Source organism: Eptesicus fuscus, chromosome 2 (genome assembly GCF_027574615.1).
Source record: "Eptesicus fuscus isolate TK198812 chromosome 2, DD_ASM_mEF_20220401, whole genome shotgun sequence".
NCBI lineage: Eukaryota > Metazoa > Chordata > Mammalia > Chiroptera > Vespertilionidae > Eptesicus > Eptesicus fuscus.
The window spans coordinates 55,418,151-55,436,560 of record NC_072474.1 but is presented as its reverse complement, the minus strand read 5'-3'; the positions used below and the strand labels follow the sequence as shown (position 1 = coordinate 55,436,560).

At 43.8% G+C, this 18,410-nt stretch overlaps 1 protein-coding gene across 1 annotated transcript in view; it reads left to right on the top strand.

Annotated features, from left to right (window-relative positions):
• The window catches only part of GRID2 (glutamate ionotropic receptor delta type subunit 2), a 1,386,076-nt gene that overhangs the window by 704,413 nt on the left and 663,253 nt on the right, over positions 1-18,410 (top strand). The window contains exon 4 of the mRNA XM_008143549.3: positions 1,968-2,173. Coding sequence (XP_008141771.1) covers positions 1,968-2,173 — 206 coding nt within the window. The remainder of the gene's footprint in view (positions 1-1,967; positions 2,174-18,410) is intronic.

The following is an 18,410-nucleotide window of genomic DNA, read 5'->3' as shown; positions in this document are numbered from 1 at the left end:
AAAAAAAATGAAACAAAATAACAACTTAAAATTCAAAATCAAAGATCTTCTGGACATGTATTTTAAAGGCATATTGATTCTGGGCTTTTTTTTTTACATATATATGTAAGATTTCTCAGTGATTCTGATTCACACCAACGTTTGAGAAAATCTGCTTTAGTGTGCATGGTCCTGTTACATGTCTACCCTATCTGTGAAATTGCATCAGATCTCCCCTTTGTTTAATCCACTCCTGAGTATCTTACCCCCTTAGGTACTTTCAGACTTGGATATTTAATGAGTACATAATACATTTATTATTCCCACTCATTTATCTCTTGTTCTGCTCTAGATGAGGCTTTGTTCTTTTAAGCTGCTATGATTCTGACATCCTGGGTTTATAATATAATTAGGAATAAGGAATATAAGGTAGCATTTATATAGTTATCTACTCTATATCAGCAATTATTTTTAAATAAAACTAATAAGGAAGCAAATTTTTAAAATTAATTTGTAACCTTGTAAGTATAAATTTTGTTATGAGTAAATGTCAATTTCAAAGTTTGTGACTATTTGTTTTCTTATTCTATGGGTTTATATATTGCTTTTAATTGTTAATGTATTGCCCTGACAGGTTTGGCTCAGTGGATAGAGTGTTGGTCTTCGGACTGAAGGGTCCCAGGTTCAATTCCGGTCAAGGGCGTGTACCTTGGTTGCAGGCACATCCCCAGTGGAGGATGTGCAGGAGACAGCTGACTGATGTTTCTCATCAATGTTTCTAACTCTCTATCCCTCTCCCTTTCTCTCTGTAAAAAAATCAATAAAATATATTAAAAATTGTTAATGTATTAAAAAACACATGAACTAATTCTTTCCCTTGAGAGACAAATTTTGCATGTATGCAATCACATGCAATTAAGAATTTTTATATAGTCCATTGACAATGCCACAACCCCATTTACTTCTTATTTTTAACTAGTTTTCTCCTTTAAAACATTTTATGGCATGAACATATGCAGAAAACATGTAGTTTATTACATAGTAAAAGCAAATCTGCTATATTAAGTTTATATTCTAAAATATATTTTCCAATTATACTTATCAATGTTCAAATCCCTTCTATAAACAGCCAATGTGGTACCAGGAAACAATATTGGTAACATTTCAGACATTTATTGATACTTGAATACACAACCAGGAATAAATCTATAAACACTTTATTTAGACTGGAATTTATACTCTTTATTTAAAAGTAAAATGGACATAATATTTTTCTGGTAATCTTTCAGAATTTACTTTTTTCTTAATGGGTGTGTGAATATTTACTAGTAGTTAAATTTGGTTTTATATACAAAGTATAATCCTTATACTCCTGATAAGAAAACTATCTCCTCCCCTGTTTGCCAAATTTGAGCTAAGGAGGTGGTTCTTATAAAACAGACAAAAACGAAGCTATTTTATTCGTGGCCTAAGTGACCTGAGACCCTTTGAAGATAACCTCTCAAAACTCTCTTTCCATTTAGATCATAAATGTCAAGTTTACTAGTATTAGTGATATTGTTGCCTTATTTTAATAAATGTTAGCAATCTTGATTCTAATTCTTTCATTAATGATATTCATGTTTCACCTGAGGTTGATATCACTTCTTTAATGCTGAGGAAAAATCAGAAGTGTACTTTCCTTATCTGACAACTGCATTAGGGAAGTGAGAGGATCCTAGCCTAACATTTTCCACAGGTGAGATAGTTTAGAATGTCCAGTGAAGAAAAAGAAATTCGCCTTAAAAATAATAATCTCTGTAATGTTTACTTAAACACAGTAAATCATGCTAAATCTTAAACATATTTGAAAGTTTCACCTGCTACTCAGTTAGCAGTTTTAGACAGCCTACAATGTTGAACAATAAACTACTCTGATATAAATGAAATCATTTTTGTCTCCCTTCTCTGCTCTAATTCACACTTTGATGGGATTTTGATGTTCCTAGATATCCGTGGAATACAGGAGTTTTTGGACAGAGTATCTCAGCAGGGGATGGATGTTGCACTTCAAAAGGTAGAAAACAACATCAATAAAATGATCACCACTCTCTTTGATACCATGAGAATAGAGGAATTGAATCGCTATCGAGACACTCTTAGGAGAGCCATCCTTGTTATGAATCCCGCCACAGCCAAATCCTTCATTACTGAGGTAAGGAAAACTTCTCAAGAGGTGGGGGCAGGGTGTTAAAATTAAATGCATTGGAATAGATCTCACAGAGAAGTTGAAAATTAAGAGCAGCAAGGGGGAATTAAGTACACAACTCATCAGCACTAATAGAGGTTAGCACAGTGAATTTCTGGCTCATTGCATTTACCCGGTACTGTCCAGTTAATTGCTGAGAATGTTTGCATTTATATATATGTAGGCACAGAGCCAGGATGGTTTTAAGAAATCTTATGGGGGTATAAAAGTGCCATTGACCTGAATGAATCTAATAAATTAAGAATGAATTCAAAAGTGCGAAGTTCTCTAACTAACCCTTAAATTCTTTTGCAAGTTAAAATTTTACTTCTGAGAAAAGATTTAGTTGAATCAGGCTTTTGTTGCCTGGCCATGACTACTTTTACAAAAACACATAGCAAATTTAGTTCTGCTCTGTGAACTCTGTACTAAGACGAATAATTTACACTGTCTGAAACTGCAAAGTAATGACCACTATACGCTTTATGATGCCGCATCCTCACAATTTTTATTGTATCTGTTCATTTGGCTGGAAGCTTCGAAACTTTGTCAAAATACAATTAAGGCATTTTATTGATTGATGCCACAACTCTGTGTTCTAAAATGCTTGCTATTGCCTTGCAAAGGATTATTGTTAAGTCATTTTTGCCTTGCTTCAAGTTTTTGGTTTTATATAGTGCTAGATAGGGCCACGACATTACATACTTTTACATGGGTTTTATTATTAGTGTTTCTCATTTTGGTGACTTTATTTGAGTAATGCTTTTTTCTCACTTCTCTATTATGCTTTCTTTAATTCCCAAAGCACTGCTATAAATCCTCCAAATTAAGAATGTGTTAGAAGATCTTTGACACTATATAATTGGTATCAAGGAACTGAAGCAGAATATAAATCACTAAGAATAATAAAACTTTTTGGAAAATATAAATAGTGTCTTTTTTTATTTTAATAGAGAACTTCGTTGTGTAGCTTAAGGGTAAATATAGAACTTTAAGCTTTTCTAGTCTTGCAAATTGAACAACTAGACTTTTCCACAATAGAAAGAGTGTTTTCCATTTGACAGGAGTTGGTTCTTTCCTTTAAGAAACACAAAGTCTGCTAGAAGTTTGAAGAGAAATACCCATTGACATGTAATATAAATTAGAATCTTAAAATTAAGTAAATCAGGGTGAAGCTTCTGTGGTCATTTTTTACTAGGGAGATCAGAGAGGGCTTCATTAAGAAGGCACATTTGAACTGGACTTAGTATCCAGAGTAGAAATTCATAAAAGAAATGTGGGATGTAATAGATGAATACCAGTCTCTCTCAACCACTTTCTGGTGATGTTGTATTGGCAAATTAGTTAACATTTCTGAGCCTCGGTTTTGTCATCAGTAAAATGGGAATAATGTATTGGCTTGAACATATTAATATGGATTAATAAGATATCCTAGAATATGCCCTAGAAAAAAGGGGATGGAACCTTTTACGAAGGTGGGGAGGCAAATAGATAGAGATGAGGCAACATATGAGGAAGAGGAAGAGCAGGTCTGGGGAGAAGGTGAAGAAGTGTGTGTTGGCCGTGTTGAATATGTTATTTAATCCTCAGAGTTTTCCCTCATGTTCAAGTAAATATATATGCAGTAAATATTTGGCTACATGATTCAAATGCTGAAGAGATCTCAGGTCCTAAGACAGACATATATATTTAAAACACTGTAGTGTGTAAAGAAACAGTAAGTCAGGTAAGGGGAAGGGCACAATTGAAGACCAGGCACAGGCAGGGAAGTAAGCTATAGCAAAGGAAACCAAGAAAAACCTAAGCAGTAGGGGGAAAGCAAAGTAGAAAAAAAGTACAAAAGAAAAATGTGTACAAAGCAAAGGAGAAAATAATATCAATGTGATATTGCTGATGAATTCTCCAATAAAATAAGGGCTAAAGTGTATTAGACTGAAAACCCCAGAAGTCTACTTATTTAGCAATAACAAGTTCATTTGTGAGTTAGAAAAGAAGACATATTTCTGTGTTGAGTAGTGGATGTGTGGTGACAAAAGGGAAACAGTGAACATTAACCAAAAAGTGGGATGAAAATAGCCAGAAAGAGCTGGGATAATAGGAAAGTCTACAGATGAGAGATTTCTTGTCATAGAATGCCTTTAAAAGCTTGCACGTGGAAGAAATCTCTGAAGGGGAATTTATAAAGAATAAACTAGAAAAGCTATAAATGATATCTCAGGGAAGCTCTACTAATTTTGCAAAGTATAAAAAACTATGCAGGGAAGGGGTAAATGATAGTCTGAAAGGTAGGGAGAGCCTGGCCAGTGTGGGTCAGTGGTTGAGTGTCAACCTATGAAATAGGAGGTCACAGTTCGATTCCTGGTGTAGGGCACATGCCCTGATTGCAGGCTCTATCCCCAGTAGGGGTTGTGCAGGAGGCAGCTGATCACTGATTCTCTCTTATTATAGATATGTCTATCTCTTCCTCTCCCTTTCTTTCTGAAACCAATAGTAAAATATTTTTAATAAATTTAAAGGTAAGGGGGAACCCAGATAATGATATGTCATGGGTTTGAAGTAACTAGAACAAAGTGTAGTGTAGCTATTAGAGTTAAACATTTTAGAATGGAAACTCAAAAAAGGTATTTGTATTGAGGAGCCAAAAAGTTCCTGAGAATGGCAGAGAATAGAGAGAGATTGCAAAGGGTCATGGAGAGAATTAACAGAATTCGATATGTTGACTACTTGAGAAGTTTGGTGATAACGGTAAAAATAAATTATAGATAATGTTTTTAAAGTTGGATATCAGAAACAGGAAAAATTGATTCATTTTTTGGGAGAAAAAAAATGGAAGGTCTTTTGCACAGGTCTTAATAAGGCAATCAGAGAGGGATTAATTGATGAGGCTAGAACCCAGAATGTTAGACCACATGAAGCTCTATCAGAGAAGAGCTACCCATGACCAATAACCAAAACTTGCTGTGTAAAGATTGATAAAATGAGTCCAGACTTTATTAAAGTAATTTTATTTAAACATCTTTGTATTATTGATAATTTCAACTAATATGATCTTGACTTATATTGTGACCATGGCCCTCTATCCTTGATTCTGAACTTTGATTCTTTTTTTTAAAATATATTTTATTGATTTTAGAGAAGAAGGAAGAAGGAGAGAGAGATAGAAATATCAATGATGAGAGAGAATCATTGATTAGCTGCCTCCTGCATGCCCCCCACTGGGGACCAGGCCCACAACTCAGGCATGTGCCCCTGGGACCCTTCAGTCTGCAGGCTGTCGCTCTATCCACTGAGCCAAAACAACTAGGGCTGAACTTTGATTCTTGTAATAACCTATTTCTATCTTTGGTGTTGTTTTTTTATTTGTTTTTTTATTTTTATTTTTTTTAATCTTTATTGTTTAGATTATTACAGTTGTTCCTCTTTTCCCCCCCATAGTTCCCCTCCACCCGGTTCCCACCCCACCCCACCCCATGCCCTTACCCCCCCTCCCACACTGTCCTCATCCATATGTGTACGGTTTTTGTCCAGTCTCTTCCCGCACCCCGCACATCCCTATCCCCTTAGAATTGTCAGTCCACTCCCTTTCTATGCCCCTGATTCTGTTATATTCACCAGATTATTCTGTTGATCAGATTTTTTATTCACTTGATTTTTAAATTCACTTGTTGATAGATATGTATTTGTTGTTCATAATTTTTATCTTTACCTTTTTCTTTCTTCTTCTTCCTCTTCTTAAAGAATACCTTTAAGCATTTCTTATAATACTGGTTTGGTGGCAATGAACTCCTTTAGCTTTTTCTTATCTGTGAAGCTCTTTATCTGACCTTCAGTTCTAAATGATAGCTTTGCTGGGTAGAGTAATCTTGGTTGTAGGTTCTTGCTATTCATCACTTTCAATATTTTTTGCCACTCCCATCTGGCCTGCATATTTTCTGTTGAGAAATTAGCTGACAATCATATGGGTGCTCCCTTGTAGGTAACTGTTTTTCCCTTGCTGTTCTTAACATTCTCTCTTTGTCTTTTGCTCTTGGCATTTTAATTATGATGTGTCTTGGTGTGTTCCTCTTTGGATTCCTTTTGTTTGGGGTTCTCTGTGCTTCCTGGACTTATAAGTCTACTTCTTTCACCAGGTGGGGGAAGTTTTCTGTCATTATTTCTTCAAATAGGTTTTCATTATTTTGCTCTCTCTCTTCTTCTGGTACCCCAATAATTCGGATGTTGGTATGCTTGAAGTTGTCCCAGAGACTTCTTACACTATCTTCATATTTTTGGATTCTTTTTTCTTTTTGCTTTTCCAGTTGGGTGTTTTTTTGCTTCTTTATATTTCAGATCTTTGACTTGATTCTTGTGATCCTCTAGTCTGCTGTTGGATCTCTGTATATTATTCTTTATTTCAGTCAGTGTATGCTTAATTTCTAGTTGGTCTTTTTTCATATCCTAGAGGGTCTCACTAAATTTATCGGCCTTTTCTAGAAAATTCTTGAAAAACCTTGTAACCGTGGTTTTAAACTCTATATCCAGTTGTTTGCTTTCCTCCATTTATTTCATTTGTGACCTGTTTCTTTGTTTCCACATTTTGGTTGCTTCCCTGAGTGGATAAAGTGGCTTTGTGTGCTAGGTGTCCTATAGGGCCCAGTGGCTCAACCTCCCCAGTTACCTGAGGTGGACACTATTGGTACACCCCTTTGTGGACTGTGTGCACAGTCTTGTTGTAGTTAAGACTTGATTGTTGTTGGTATCACTAGGAGGAATTGACCTCTAGGCCAATTGGCTGTGAGGATCATCTGTGTCTACAATGGGAGAACTTCTGTGCTGGAGACACTCTTATGAGGCAAGACTTGCTTCAGTGGGGCTTTGATGCTCACTGAGTCTGCCCCCTGAGTGTGTCCCTTATGGATCTGAGGAGTTGTAATTTGGATGGTCCTACTCTGACCCCTGGGCACACTGGCTCTTGGATCTCCAAGGAGGTGCTAATTTAGCCTCTGCCTGAGGCCACCCAGCAGGAGCTATGAAGAGATCTGCAGATTTCTTTTCTTTGTTTGGGTTTTGGAGGTGCCCATATGAGGCCCAGCTGTGAATAAATGCAAGCTGCTGTGGGGCCTTGGGCCTTCTTTTGGATGTTCTGGGTCTCTCTGACTCAGCTGCAGTTTGATAGGTAAGTTTAGAATTCAAAGGACCAGGCCATTCATATACAAAAGCCTCTGCGTACAGCTTGGATGGGGCAGAGTCTCAGGGCTGAGCAAACAGCAATGGCTTCTCGTCAGCCCTGCCTTAAGAGGCCCCTGGGTCTCAGTGTCCCTTGGTAATCGCTGCAAGCACCTCTGAGAGAAAGCCACCCTCGAGTTCATCCCGCTTCCAGACAGTCCAGTTTCTCCCCATATGAGCCTGGGTCCCCAGAGTCTCGCCCGGAACTGGAGTTCAGGGCAGTTGGGAGCTTGTGTCTCCCTGCAGATTGAAAGAGCCAGCTGCGTACTCAGTTGCCAGCCCTCTCCGCGCCCACACCTCCCTCTCCGCGTGCGCCCCTCCTTACCTCTGCCTTCCACACCTCCTCTGAGTCTCAGTGTGCTTTTCTCTTTCCTTCTAGTTGTAGAATTTCCACTCAGCCAGTCCTCCTGTGGTACTGGATGATGTCTGTTTTGTCTTTTAGTTGCAGTTTTGAAGTTGTTGTGTGAGGCGGCAAGTTCAGGTGTTTACCTATGCCACCATCTTGGTTTCTCCCTATTTCTATCTTTGTTCTCAACCACATGAAAACCATGTTTGTGATTTTCCTGAGAGACTTCTCCCCCTTCCTCTACCCAGCCACCATTTTTTCCCACTCATAGGTCTTTCACAATCACTGATTTTATGTGTCCAAACTGTGGGCAAAGTTTATGCTACAGACTCAAGCAGTGAAGCAGGAATGCCAGAAAGACTGTGAACTCACTGCCTTCCCCATCTTAAGTTGGCTATACTGTCCTCTAACATATATAGTGGCTCCTGTTTCTCAATGAGCTGTTCTCAAGCTCATCTCATGCCTTCTAGAAGCATTTCCCCACATAGGGAATAGGCTGACCCCTTCAGTACTACCAACAATTCATTCAGAAAACAAGCAGCATGGAACTCAAAAGGTTGAGCAAATGGGACATTGCCATTCAATTGGAGGTAGTACTAGATTTTGTATGTGTTTGTGTGTGGTCCTTGCTCTAGGATAATAATGCCAATAATAGTTGCCCATTTTACCCCAGAAAGTCCACTTGGGTCTTCCAAAGAGAATTTTACTTTTTTTTGGCATAAGTATGAATATCAGCTTTCAGGAACATAACTTATGAGACTGTGTGAGAAGGACCTGTGAAAATCAACAAACACTTATGTAGAGTTGATCCATCTTATTTACTGATTCTGTATTTGCAAATTCATGTATTCATTAAAATTTATTTATAACTGTAAACTCAACACTGGAGATGCTTTCATGATCATTCACAGAAATGTGCAGAACTAAAAAATTTGAGTTACCAACAGCCCATATTCCCTGATAAGATCAAATCTATCATTGGATTTGCATTCTTATTTCAGCTCTGCATTCTTATTTTAGCTCTCATATTGTAAATGTATTCTTTTTGCAGCCTATGTAGTGTCCTTTTGCATTTTTTGTGCCTTTTGTTGGTGATTTCACTGTGTGAAATGGCCTCCAAGTGTAGTGCTGAAGTGCTATCCGTCTTCCCAAACACAAACAGGCTGTGTTGCCTCTTACTGAGTAAGTACGTGTGCTAGATAAGATTCATTGGGGACTGAGTTTAGTGCCCTTGGCCATGAGTTCAATGTTAATGACTCAAGATGCTATTATTTGAATGTTTGTAACCCCTGCAAATCCATATGTTGAAATCTTTTGCTTAACCCTTTGCACTTGCTTGCTTTTTTCTCGATTCCTTTATTCTACTCGGGATTTAATTTTTTAAATACCCCAGATTTTACAAAGTGCAGCAGTAGAATAAAAAACTGGAGTTTCTTTTCATACAAACTTATTTATTTGGATTTTTTTATATTTCAAATTATTGATACATCCAAAGAGTATAAAAAGAGCTGCTACCGATGCTAACCGTGTCTAGTCACACTCGACATCCAAATGCAAATTAATGTGATAGTATCAGGAGGTGGGGCCTTTTTGGGTGCTTAAATCATGAGGGTGAAGTCTTCATAAATAATATTAGTGCTATTCTAAAAATAGATTCCATAGAGCTCCCTACTCCCGACCCTTCCACCTAGTGAAAATATAAGGAGAAGTGTGCAACCAGAGGGCCATGTTGACACCTTGATTTTAGACTTCTAGCCTTTTAGAACTTGATAATTTTTTGCTGTTTTATAAACTACCCAATCTGTAGTATTTTACATTATAATAGAGAAACATGCAAATTGACCGCACCTCCACTGTGCCCATGATTGGGCCTGCCAGAGGCTGGGGGCGGGACTCTGGGTGGCCTATCCGGCCGTTGGGAAGACCAAGATGGCTGCGCACAATCCTGTTTGTTCCGGGGGTCCGCAGGGTGATGGCCACCCGGGGGGCGTGTCCGGGCCGAGCCCAGCGCTCCGCGGGGGTCCCGGGGGCGATCGCCACGGGGGGGCGTGTCCGGGCTGAGCCCAGCGCTCCGCGGGGGTCCCGGGGGCCATCGCCACACTGGGGGGGCGTGTCCGGGCCGAGCCGGGCGCTCAGCGTGGGTCCTGGGGGCGAATGCCACGGGGGGGCGTGTCCGGGCCGAGCCCGGTGCTCAGCATGGGTCCCGGGTGCGATCGCCACCTGGGGGGGCGTGTCCCGGGGGCGATCGCCACCCAGGGGGGCGTGTCCCGGGCCGAGCCCGGAGCTCAGCATGGGTCCCGGGGGCGATCGCCACAGGGGGGCGTGTCCGGGCCGAGCCCGGTGCTCAGCATGGGTCCCGGGGTCGATCGCCACCCGTGGGGGCGTGTCCGGGCCGAGCCCGGTGCTCCGCGGGTGTCCCGGGTGCGATCGCCACCGGGGGGGCGTGTCCGGGCCGAGCCCGGCGCTCAGCATGGGTCCCGGGTGCTATCGCCACCCGGGGGGGCGTGTCCGGGCCGAGCCAGCCGCTCCCGTGGCGGGGGTCCCTGGGCGATCGCCACACTGGCCTAAATGGCTGGTGCTGAGAGGGATCAATGGGGCCGTGGAAGGATCGGGAGGTAGTTGACCAATGAGGGCATCTGCAGCAGCTGGATGCAGAGCTCCGGTCCGCGTTCTCCAGGTTGGCCTCCATGGGGTCCATGTTGCACCCATAGTGGCTGAGTGGGGATGCTGCATGAGGCCAGCTTCCCAAGCCAGGCTGCAGAGGGAGGGAGGGCCTCTGGGCTGGGAGCACTCCCCCACCCCAGTGGACAGGACACAGAGAGCGAGCAGCAGAGAGCTAGTAGGGGTGGTGGGTGTGGTGGCCTGGCTTCCAAGAGGCTGGCTTCAGCTGCTGTGGCCTGCGCTGAGGTGGCTGGTGGTGGGGGCAACTGCGGGGGCGCATCCGAGGCTGGGGCACTGGGAGACGTGGGACTGCAGTCCAGAAAGCGAGGCTCCGGAGGATCTGGTCACCGACCCCCGGCATTGAAGCCGCCTCCTACAAGATGTATCCTAGCCTAGGTGTGTGGGAAGCAGGTTCAGGAACCTCTCCCTTTGCGGCGCCAGAGCCCAGGCCTGCCAGCGCCCCAGAGGAGACCCCCTCCAGGATCGGGGGCTTGACCAGTCTCTAAAGCAGGGTGGCCATTAGCCTAGGCCTGCCAGCACCCCAGAGGAGACCCCCACCAGGATCGGGGGCGTGACCGGCCTCCAAACCGCCAGTGACCCTAACCCAGGCCTGCCAGCGCCCCAGAGGAGACCCCCCGCCAGGATCGGGGGCTTGACCAGTCTCTAAACCAGGGCGGCCATTAGCCCAGGCCTGCCAGCGCCCCAGAGGAGACCCCTGCCAGGATTGGGGTCACGGCCAGCCTTCAAACTGTGGCGGCCCCTAGCCCAAGGAGGCCTCCTGGCCGAGGAAGCCTGAGTCTGTTCTTGACCTAGGGCCGGGCTCTCCCCGCAAGGGACTCAGAAGCCACCAGAGTCTAACTGCCAGTCTCTGGGAGTGCATTCACTGTCCACCAAAAAGTAGGGCCATCAAACCATTCAGTCTCAGTGCAGGCACAGGTCCGTGGCTGACGGGGTGGAGGCCAGACCAAAACAAAACAGCAGAAACACCCTGCCCACCTGGGCGGGTACTGCTGTAGTCCACGTGGCCTGGACAGTGTAGAAAGCGCTACCTTCTCCCAGGTCCTGTGTTGGCACCGCCGCCTCGCTCACCCTCAAGCCCCCCTGAGTCCTGACAGCATAGTGTGTGGGGCATTCTGCAGGAGTTGTGCCGTTCTGGGTGCTTTTGCCCAAAGACACACTTTGGGATGAATTCAGAGCCACATCTCATTTCCCATGAGACTGGAAGAACCATGTAAAAGGATTTTGACAAAAGCTTTCCACATCTCTGTTTATTCTTTTGAATCCATAAAACGACCTTAAAAAAAGCATCCGGGCCACCTAAGAAAGAATGCACTTTCTGGCCAGAGCACGCAGGATTCTTTTGCCCAACAGGTTAAAGGGAGCAGAGCTGGCACAGTGGAAATGGCCCTGGTGCCCTATGAGGAGACCGGGGGAATGGGGTTGCCGAAATTCCATAAGCCTCTTGCCACCTTCTCCTTTGCAAACCACACCATCCAGATCCACCAGGACTGGAGGCAACTGGGAATCACAGCCATGATTTGGGACATGGTAAGCAAATCTTGAGGGGCCTCTGTAAACATCTGCAATTGATTATAAGACTGGTCTTTATTTAAAAAGAAATAAAAGAACAGCTTTGTTGAGATATAACCCATATACTGTACATGTCACCTAAAGTGTACAATGAACTGGTTTTTTAAAGTAAATTCAGAGTGGTACAACCATCACCATGCTCAATTTTTAAATATCTTCATGACCCATCCCCTCCAAAAAAAACTTCTACCCACTGGAATCACTTTCCTGATCATCTTCCCCAAAATAGATTGCACTTTAAAGGTGGGTAAAGGAAACTTGAGGGAAGTAAAAACACTGCACAAAGGATATTGTAAGATGACAAAGCCCAAAGTGAAGATCATGTGTTTTCTTTAAAAATATATATATATTTTTAAAATTTCAGAAAGGGAGAGGGAGAGAGAGATAGAAACATCAATGATAAGAATCACTGATCAGCCGAAACCGGTTTGGCTCAGTGGATAAAGCGTCGGTCTGCGGACTGGAAGGTCCCAGGTTCGATTCCGGTTAAGGGCATGTACATTGGTTGCGGGCACATACCCCGGTGGGGGGTGTGCAGGAAGCAGCTGGTCGATGTTTCTCTCTCATCGATGTTTCTAGCTCTCTATCCCTCTCCCTTCCTCTCTGTGAAAAATCAATAAAATATATTAAAAAAAAAAAAAAAAAGAATCACTGATCAGCTGCCGCCCACAGGCCCCCTACTGGGGATTGAGCCCGAAACCCAGGCATGTGTGCCCCTGATCAGAATCAAACCTGGACTCTTCAGTCCACAGGCCGATGCTCTCTCCATTAAGCCAAACTTATCAGGGCCATGTGTTTTCTTCAAGTTCTGCGTGGTTGTAATGGTCCCCAAATCTATACTAATAAAAGGGTAATATGCTAATTAGAGTGGTTGTCTTCCGGACATCTTTCCAGACAAAGCCGCAGTGGCTACAAAGGCCAAGGCTCAGGCAGCCATAACCAGCTGCAGTGGCAGCAGCATTGGGGTTATGGGGGTGATGCCTCCAGAGGGAGGCCAGACGGGGGGCCAAGGCACAGGCAGTTTGGGGTGATCAGGCTGATAGGGGAGGGCAAGGTAGGGGCAATCAGGCTGGCAGGAGATCAAGGTAGGGGCGAGCAGGCAGGCAGGCAGTGGGGTTAGGGACAATCAGGCAGGCAGGCAGGTGAGTGGTTAGGAGCCAGCGGTTCCGGATTGTGAGAGGGATGTCCGACTGCTGGAAGTTGGACATCCCCTGAGGGGTCCCAGATTGAAGAGGGTGCAGATTGGGCTGAGGGGCACACACACCCTTTCCCCCTCCCACCAGTGCATGAATTTCGTGCACCGGGCCTCTAGTTTTATTATAGCAGCCAGAAGGAATTGAAACACAACTCTTTCTCTTTCCCCTTCTCTCTCTCTCTCTCTCTCTCTCTCTCTCTCTCTCTCTCTCTCTCTCTCTCTGTCTCTCTCTCAGAAGCCAAACCCTGTGCTTTCCCTAGAAGCTATAGCTCAGTGTTTATTAATTCAGTATGCATGATAAATTTATAGAATATAGCTACTGCGAATGACAAGAATTGACAAATTGGTTGTACTCCCCTACTTTTCAGCTCCTGATCTCACTTCTGCCCTCCATTTGACTTGGTGTTTGTAAGTATCAAAATGTCAGCAGGATAGAGGGCTCTTTGCTCTGCCCCTTACAATGATATCTAGTCTAAGGCTCCTTCTACCTTCTTCATCAGATACCACTGCTTCAACTTCTTTTTTTATTTCTTTCAGTCATTTATTTTAAAACACTTTTCTTATAGCCTTTTACCTTTGTTCCTTATGGTTATTGGTTTATTTCAGGGGTCCTCAAACTTTTTAAACAGGGGGCCAGTTCACAGTCCCTCAGACTGTTGGAGGGCCAGACTATAGTTTAAAAAAAAAACTATGAACAAATTCCTATGCACAGTGCACATATCTTATTTTGAAGTAAAAAAACAAAACGGCAAAAACACCCGCATGTGGCCCGCGGGCCGTAGTTTGAGGACGCCTGGCAGTTCGTTGTATTCTGTTGCTCCCTTTAACCTTCTTGAGTCAGAAGTTCCATAACGTTCTTTCAGATTTTTAGAGATTAAAACTAAACAAGCATAAAGTACTTTTAAGAACCACTGCTGCGATTTTTATGAAATAATATATTGAATCCTGTCATTTTAGATTTGGAAAGTACAGCGTGTAACATTTTGTTCAAATTTGCAGTTATAAAAATTAAAGGTCTCCCTAGATCTAGTCAATAGTGCTCTCTAACTTCCTGCAGCACCATTCTACTCCTTTACAGCAAATGCTGACAGTGAATGGTAGGGGCCACTCACAGTGTGAAACTGGTAAAGTAAGTTGTCAGCAGGTCAAAGGGGGTACATTGTTGGTTCCTAAGAGAAGTATTTGTAGAAATTACTAAGATTATATGATGGATAGAAAGGCAAGTGAAGCTAGAAAGAAACTGATGGATTGGGATAATAGGAAAGATAGAGGAACTAAAGGTTATGAGGAGGTCAGTGACAGTCAGGTTCAGTAAGCATCTAAGAGGAAGGGATGGAGGGAGAAATTGTGGTCAAAAAGGGGGAATAGTGGAATTCCCACTTTTACTGCTTCCTGTAATTTGTAAGTTGGCATGGAAAGTTGTTGAAATATTCAAGGGACGTATTAACTTAAAAATCGAAAGTTTAAGGTTTAAAAAAAAATTACTCACTTAGCATTGTCATTTAATTTCTAGGGGGCAAAATGGGCATATCAATTCTGTTTCTATCTTTTTTTTTCTGTCCCTGGAGCAATTATGTGGCATTGAGTTAATTATGCTCCCTTTGAAGTCTTAGAAATTTAATATATTACATGTCTACAGAGAGTGCTCCACCTCTCATACAAGAGTTTCAAAGCTTTAAGAAAAACAGTGCAGTTTTGTGCAGCTGAGTAAATCAACTGCTGTTATATTGGTAGAAAATTGTTAACACAGTGTACCTATAAGTGTCCTTGAAATAAATATGGTGAAACAGGGGTGCTCACATGGTTTGATTTAAATATACATTGAGTTGATATTTTGAAAAATAGTATTTTTTTTTACATAGGAAAAAATGTTGTTTTAGATTCTATGTAAGTTATACCATTTCCAGAAAGGACACAAATACCGTATATAAATTGGTCACAGCATTTAGTTTGCAGGTTTGAAATAAGAAAACCAATTATTTAAAAACAGGAGGTTTTATTACTTATATGATAATGAATATCATTTTCCATTTGAATTTTTTCAAGTTTTCAGAAAGGAACCTTGCTGTTGCATGAAAGTCTTTGGTTCTGCAATAAGAAAAGCACATTAATTCTTATTCCTTAAACATGCTGTATGCAATAACAGAGAACTTCAATCTTGTCAAACAACAAAAAGGCAAAGTTACTTACCTCGAATATGTAAGCAGCTTGACAGAAATAAGCCTTTAGGAAGGGATATGAAACAAGTGATGGCATCTTGTCTCCATGGATAAAGAAAGATTCCTTGTCATCAAAAGGGTACCCTGAATATTCAAGTTACTGTGATGGGTAGTTAATAGCGACTTAAATAACTCAATTGTCACCAAAAAGGAATTATTTGGAAACATTATGCAATGCACAATCTTATATAATAAAGAGGTAATATGCAAATTGACCATCACAACCTCACACAAGATGGCCATCCCCATGTGGTCACAAGATGGCCGGCAGGGGAGGGCAGTTGTGGGCAATCAGGCTGGCAGGGGAGGGCAGGTGGGGGCAACCGGGCCTGCAGGGGAGGGCAGTTGAGGGTGACCAGGCTGGCAGGGGAGGGCAGATGGGGAAAATTGGGCCAACAAGGGAGTGGTTAGGCATCGATCAGGCTGGCAGGGGAGTGGTTAGGGGGTGATCAGGCTGGCAGGCAGAAGTGGTTAGGGGCAATCAGGCAGGCAGGCAGGCGAGTAGTTGGAAGCCAGCAGTCCCGAATTGTGAGAGAGATGTCCCCCGAGGGGTCCCAGATTGGAGAGGGTGCAGGCTTGGCTGAGGGACAACCCTCCCCCCCAGTGCACAAATTTTGTGCACTGGGCCTCTAGGTTTTAATATGAGGCCAACATAATGATATTTTAAAAAGAAATATATGACAATATTTTCCTCACAATACAGCCGTTGCATAAAGGTTTCTCTAATAATAGCATGTTTGTAAATGACTGCTATGCATTTCTAAAGTAAACTTTTATTGGAATATGATATACATAAGAATAGTGCATTTATTATGTGTACAACTCAACTAATTTTCATGCACATGTAGGAAAAAATCATTAATTTTTATTGTTAAAAGTATTTCATTGTATGATAAGCCACAGTTTTATAACTTATGTTGATTGTTTTTCCACTTTTGCATATTACAAATAGTGGTTCTATGCTCATCTCTTTTTGTATGTATGTATTTTGTTTGAGTGAATACCTATGAATTGAATTTCTACCTCAAGAGGTATGCATAAGATATGCTATTTATTAATGCTAACTAATAGCCAGTTTTCAAAACTATTGATACTAATTTGGTTTCCTATTAGTAACAACTTGAGTTATTTCAATTTTCTAATACCTCACCAATACTTATTATTTTTCATCTTCATTTTATTTATGCCTGTAGGTATCCATTAAATTCATATGTTATTCTCAGTTTGCATTTTTGTGATAGATTATTTTTGTGTATGTATTGATTTTTTGATATTTTCTTTTATGGAGTGCTTAGTCAAGTCATTTTTCTTTTTCTCATGGTTTGTATGAGTTCTATATATATACTAGTAGCCCGTTTGCACGAAGATTCGTGCAATAGACCTTCATTCACCTGGCTGCCTGCACCAGTTTTCTGCCGGCACCGGGGACCCAGGCCTTGGCTGTGGCCACTGCCCTCTACCTTCTTTCAGGGTCCGGGCTTGGCCCTGGGCGGTGGCCTTGGGCTCAGCTGCACCCAGCGTCCCTGCGACCCAATTGCAGGAGCAGACCCCCAGGGCTCGGCCGCACCGCACCCCAGCCGGGTCCCTGCTCCGATCGGAGCAGGCACCCGGCTGGCGCCCAAGGCCCGGAAAGCCCCTGGCGGCTTTCCGGTCCATGGGCTCGGCCGCACCGCACCCCAGCCGGGTCCCTGCTCCGATCGCAGCAGGCACCCGGCTGGCGCCCAAGGCCGCTTTCCGGTCCATGGGCTCGGCCGCACCGCACCCCAGCCGGGTCCCTGCTCCGATCGCAGCAGGCACCCGGCTGGCGCCCAAGGCTCGGAAAGCCCCGGGCGGCTTTCCGGTCCTTGGGCTCCACCGCACCGCACCCCAGCCGGGTCCCTGCTCCGATCGCAGCAGGCACCCGGCTGGCGCCCAAGGCCCGGAAAGCCCCTGGCGGCTTTCCGGTCCTTGGGCTCCGCCGCACCGCACCCCAGCCGGGTCCCTGCGATCGGAGCAGGCGCCCGGAAAGCCACCGGCCCCAGCGTCCCTGTAACGGTTTCCTGGTGGGCGTGGTTGATGGGTGTGGCTTGGTTGGTGGGCGTGGCTTGGGCGTAGCGAAGGTGCGGTCAGTTTGCATATTTGTCTATTATAAGGTAAGATTAATGGCAAGAGTCAATTGCCAAATGAACCTATTTTAAATACGTTCTCCCATTGTTTGTTGTTTCATTCTATAAATAGTGGATTTTGATGAACATAAATTCCTAGAGGCCAGGTGCATGAATTTGTGCATGGGTGGGGTCCCTCGGGTGGCCTGAGGGGATCGGGCCGAAACCCACAGTCCAAAGCCACCTGCAGCTCCTACCTGCCACTCCCACTCATCGTGGCCCCACTGTGCCTGCTGTGGGCTCGTGCCCAATCAGTCCCGATCAGGAGAGGCTTGCGCTGCCACAGAAGCTCTCACCAGCCGTGAGCCCTGCATCTGGTGCCCTCCCGAGGGGAGTGGCTTGCAGGATTGGGGCAAAACCAGCTCTTGAACATGTCCCAAGGAGTCCCAGATTGTGAGAGGGTGCAGGCCAGGTTGAGGAACCTCACCAGTGAATGATCGGGGCTGGAAAGGGACCATGGAGGGCTCCAGGGCCTATCCAGCCCATCTCCCTCAGCAAGCTAACCTACAGGTCAGTGTCTGCACCCTGGTGGTCAGTACACATCATAGTGACTTGTCAACCAGTCAACTGACTACCTCTTGGTGGTCAGTGCACGTCATAGTGAGCAGTTGAGTGGCCTTAGCATATTATTAGCATACTAGAGGCCTGGTGCACAGCATGTGTGCACTGGACGTCAGGGGTCCCTCAGTCTGGCCTGTGCCCTTTAGCAGTCTGGGAACTGTCAGGGGATGTCTGACTGATGGCTTAGGCCTGCTCCCCACAGGGAGCTGCAGTCAGACATCCTTAGAGCTGCTGCAGAGGCAGGAGAGGCTCTTGCCACCACCACCACTGTGTTCGCTAGCTG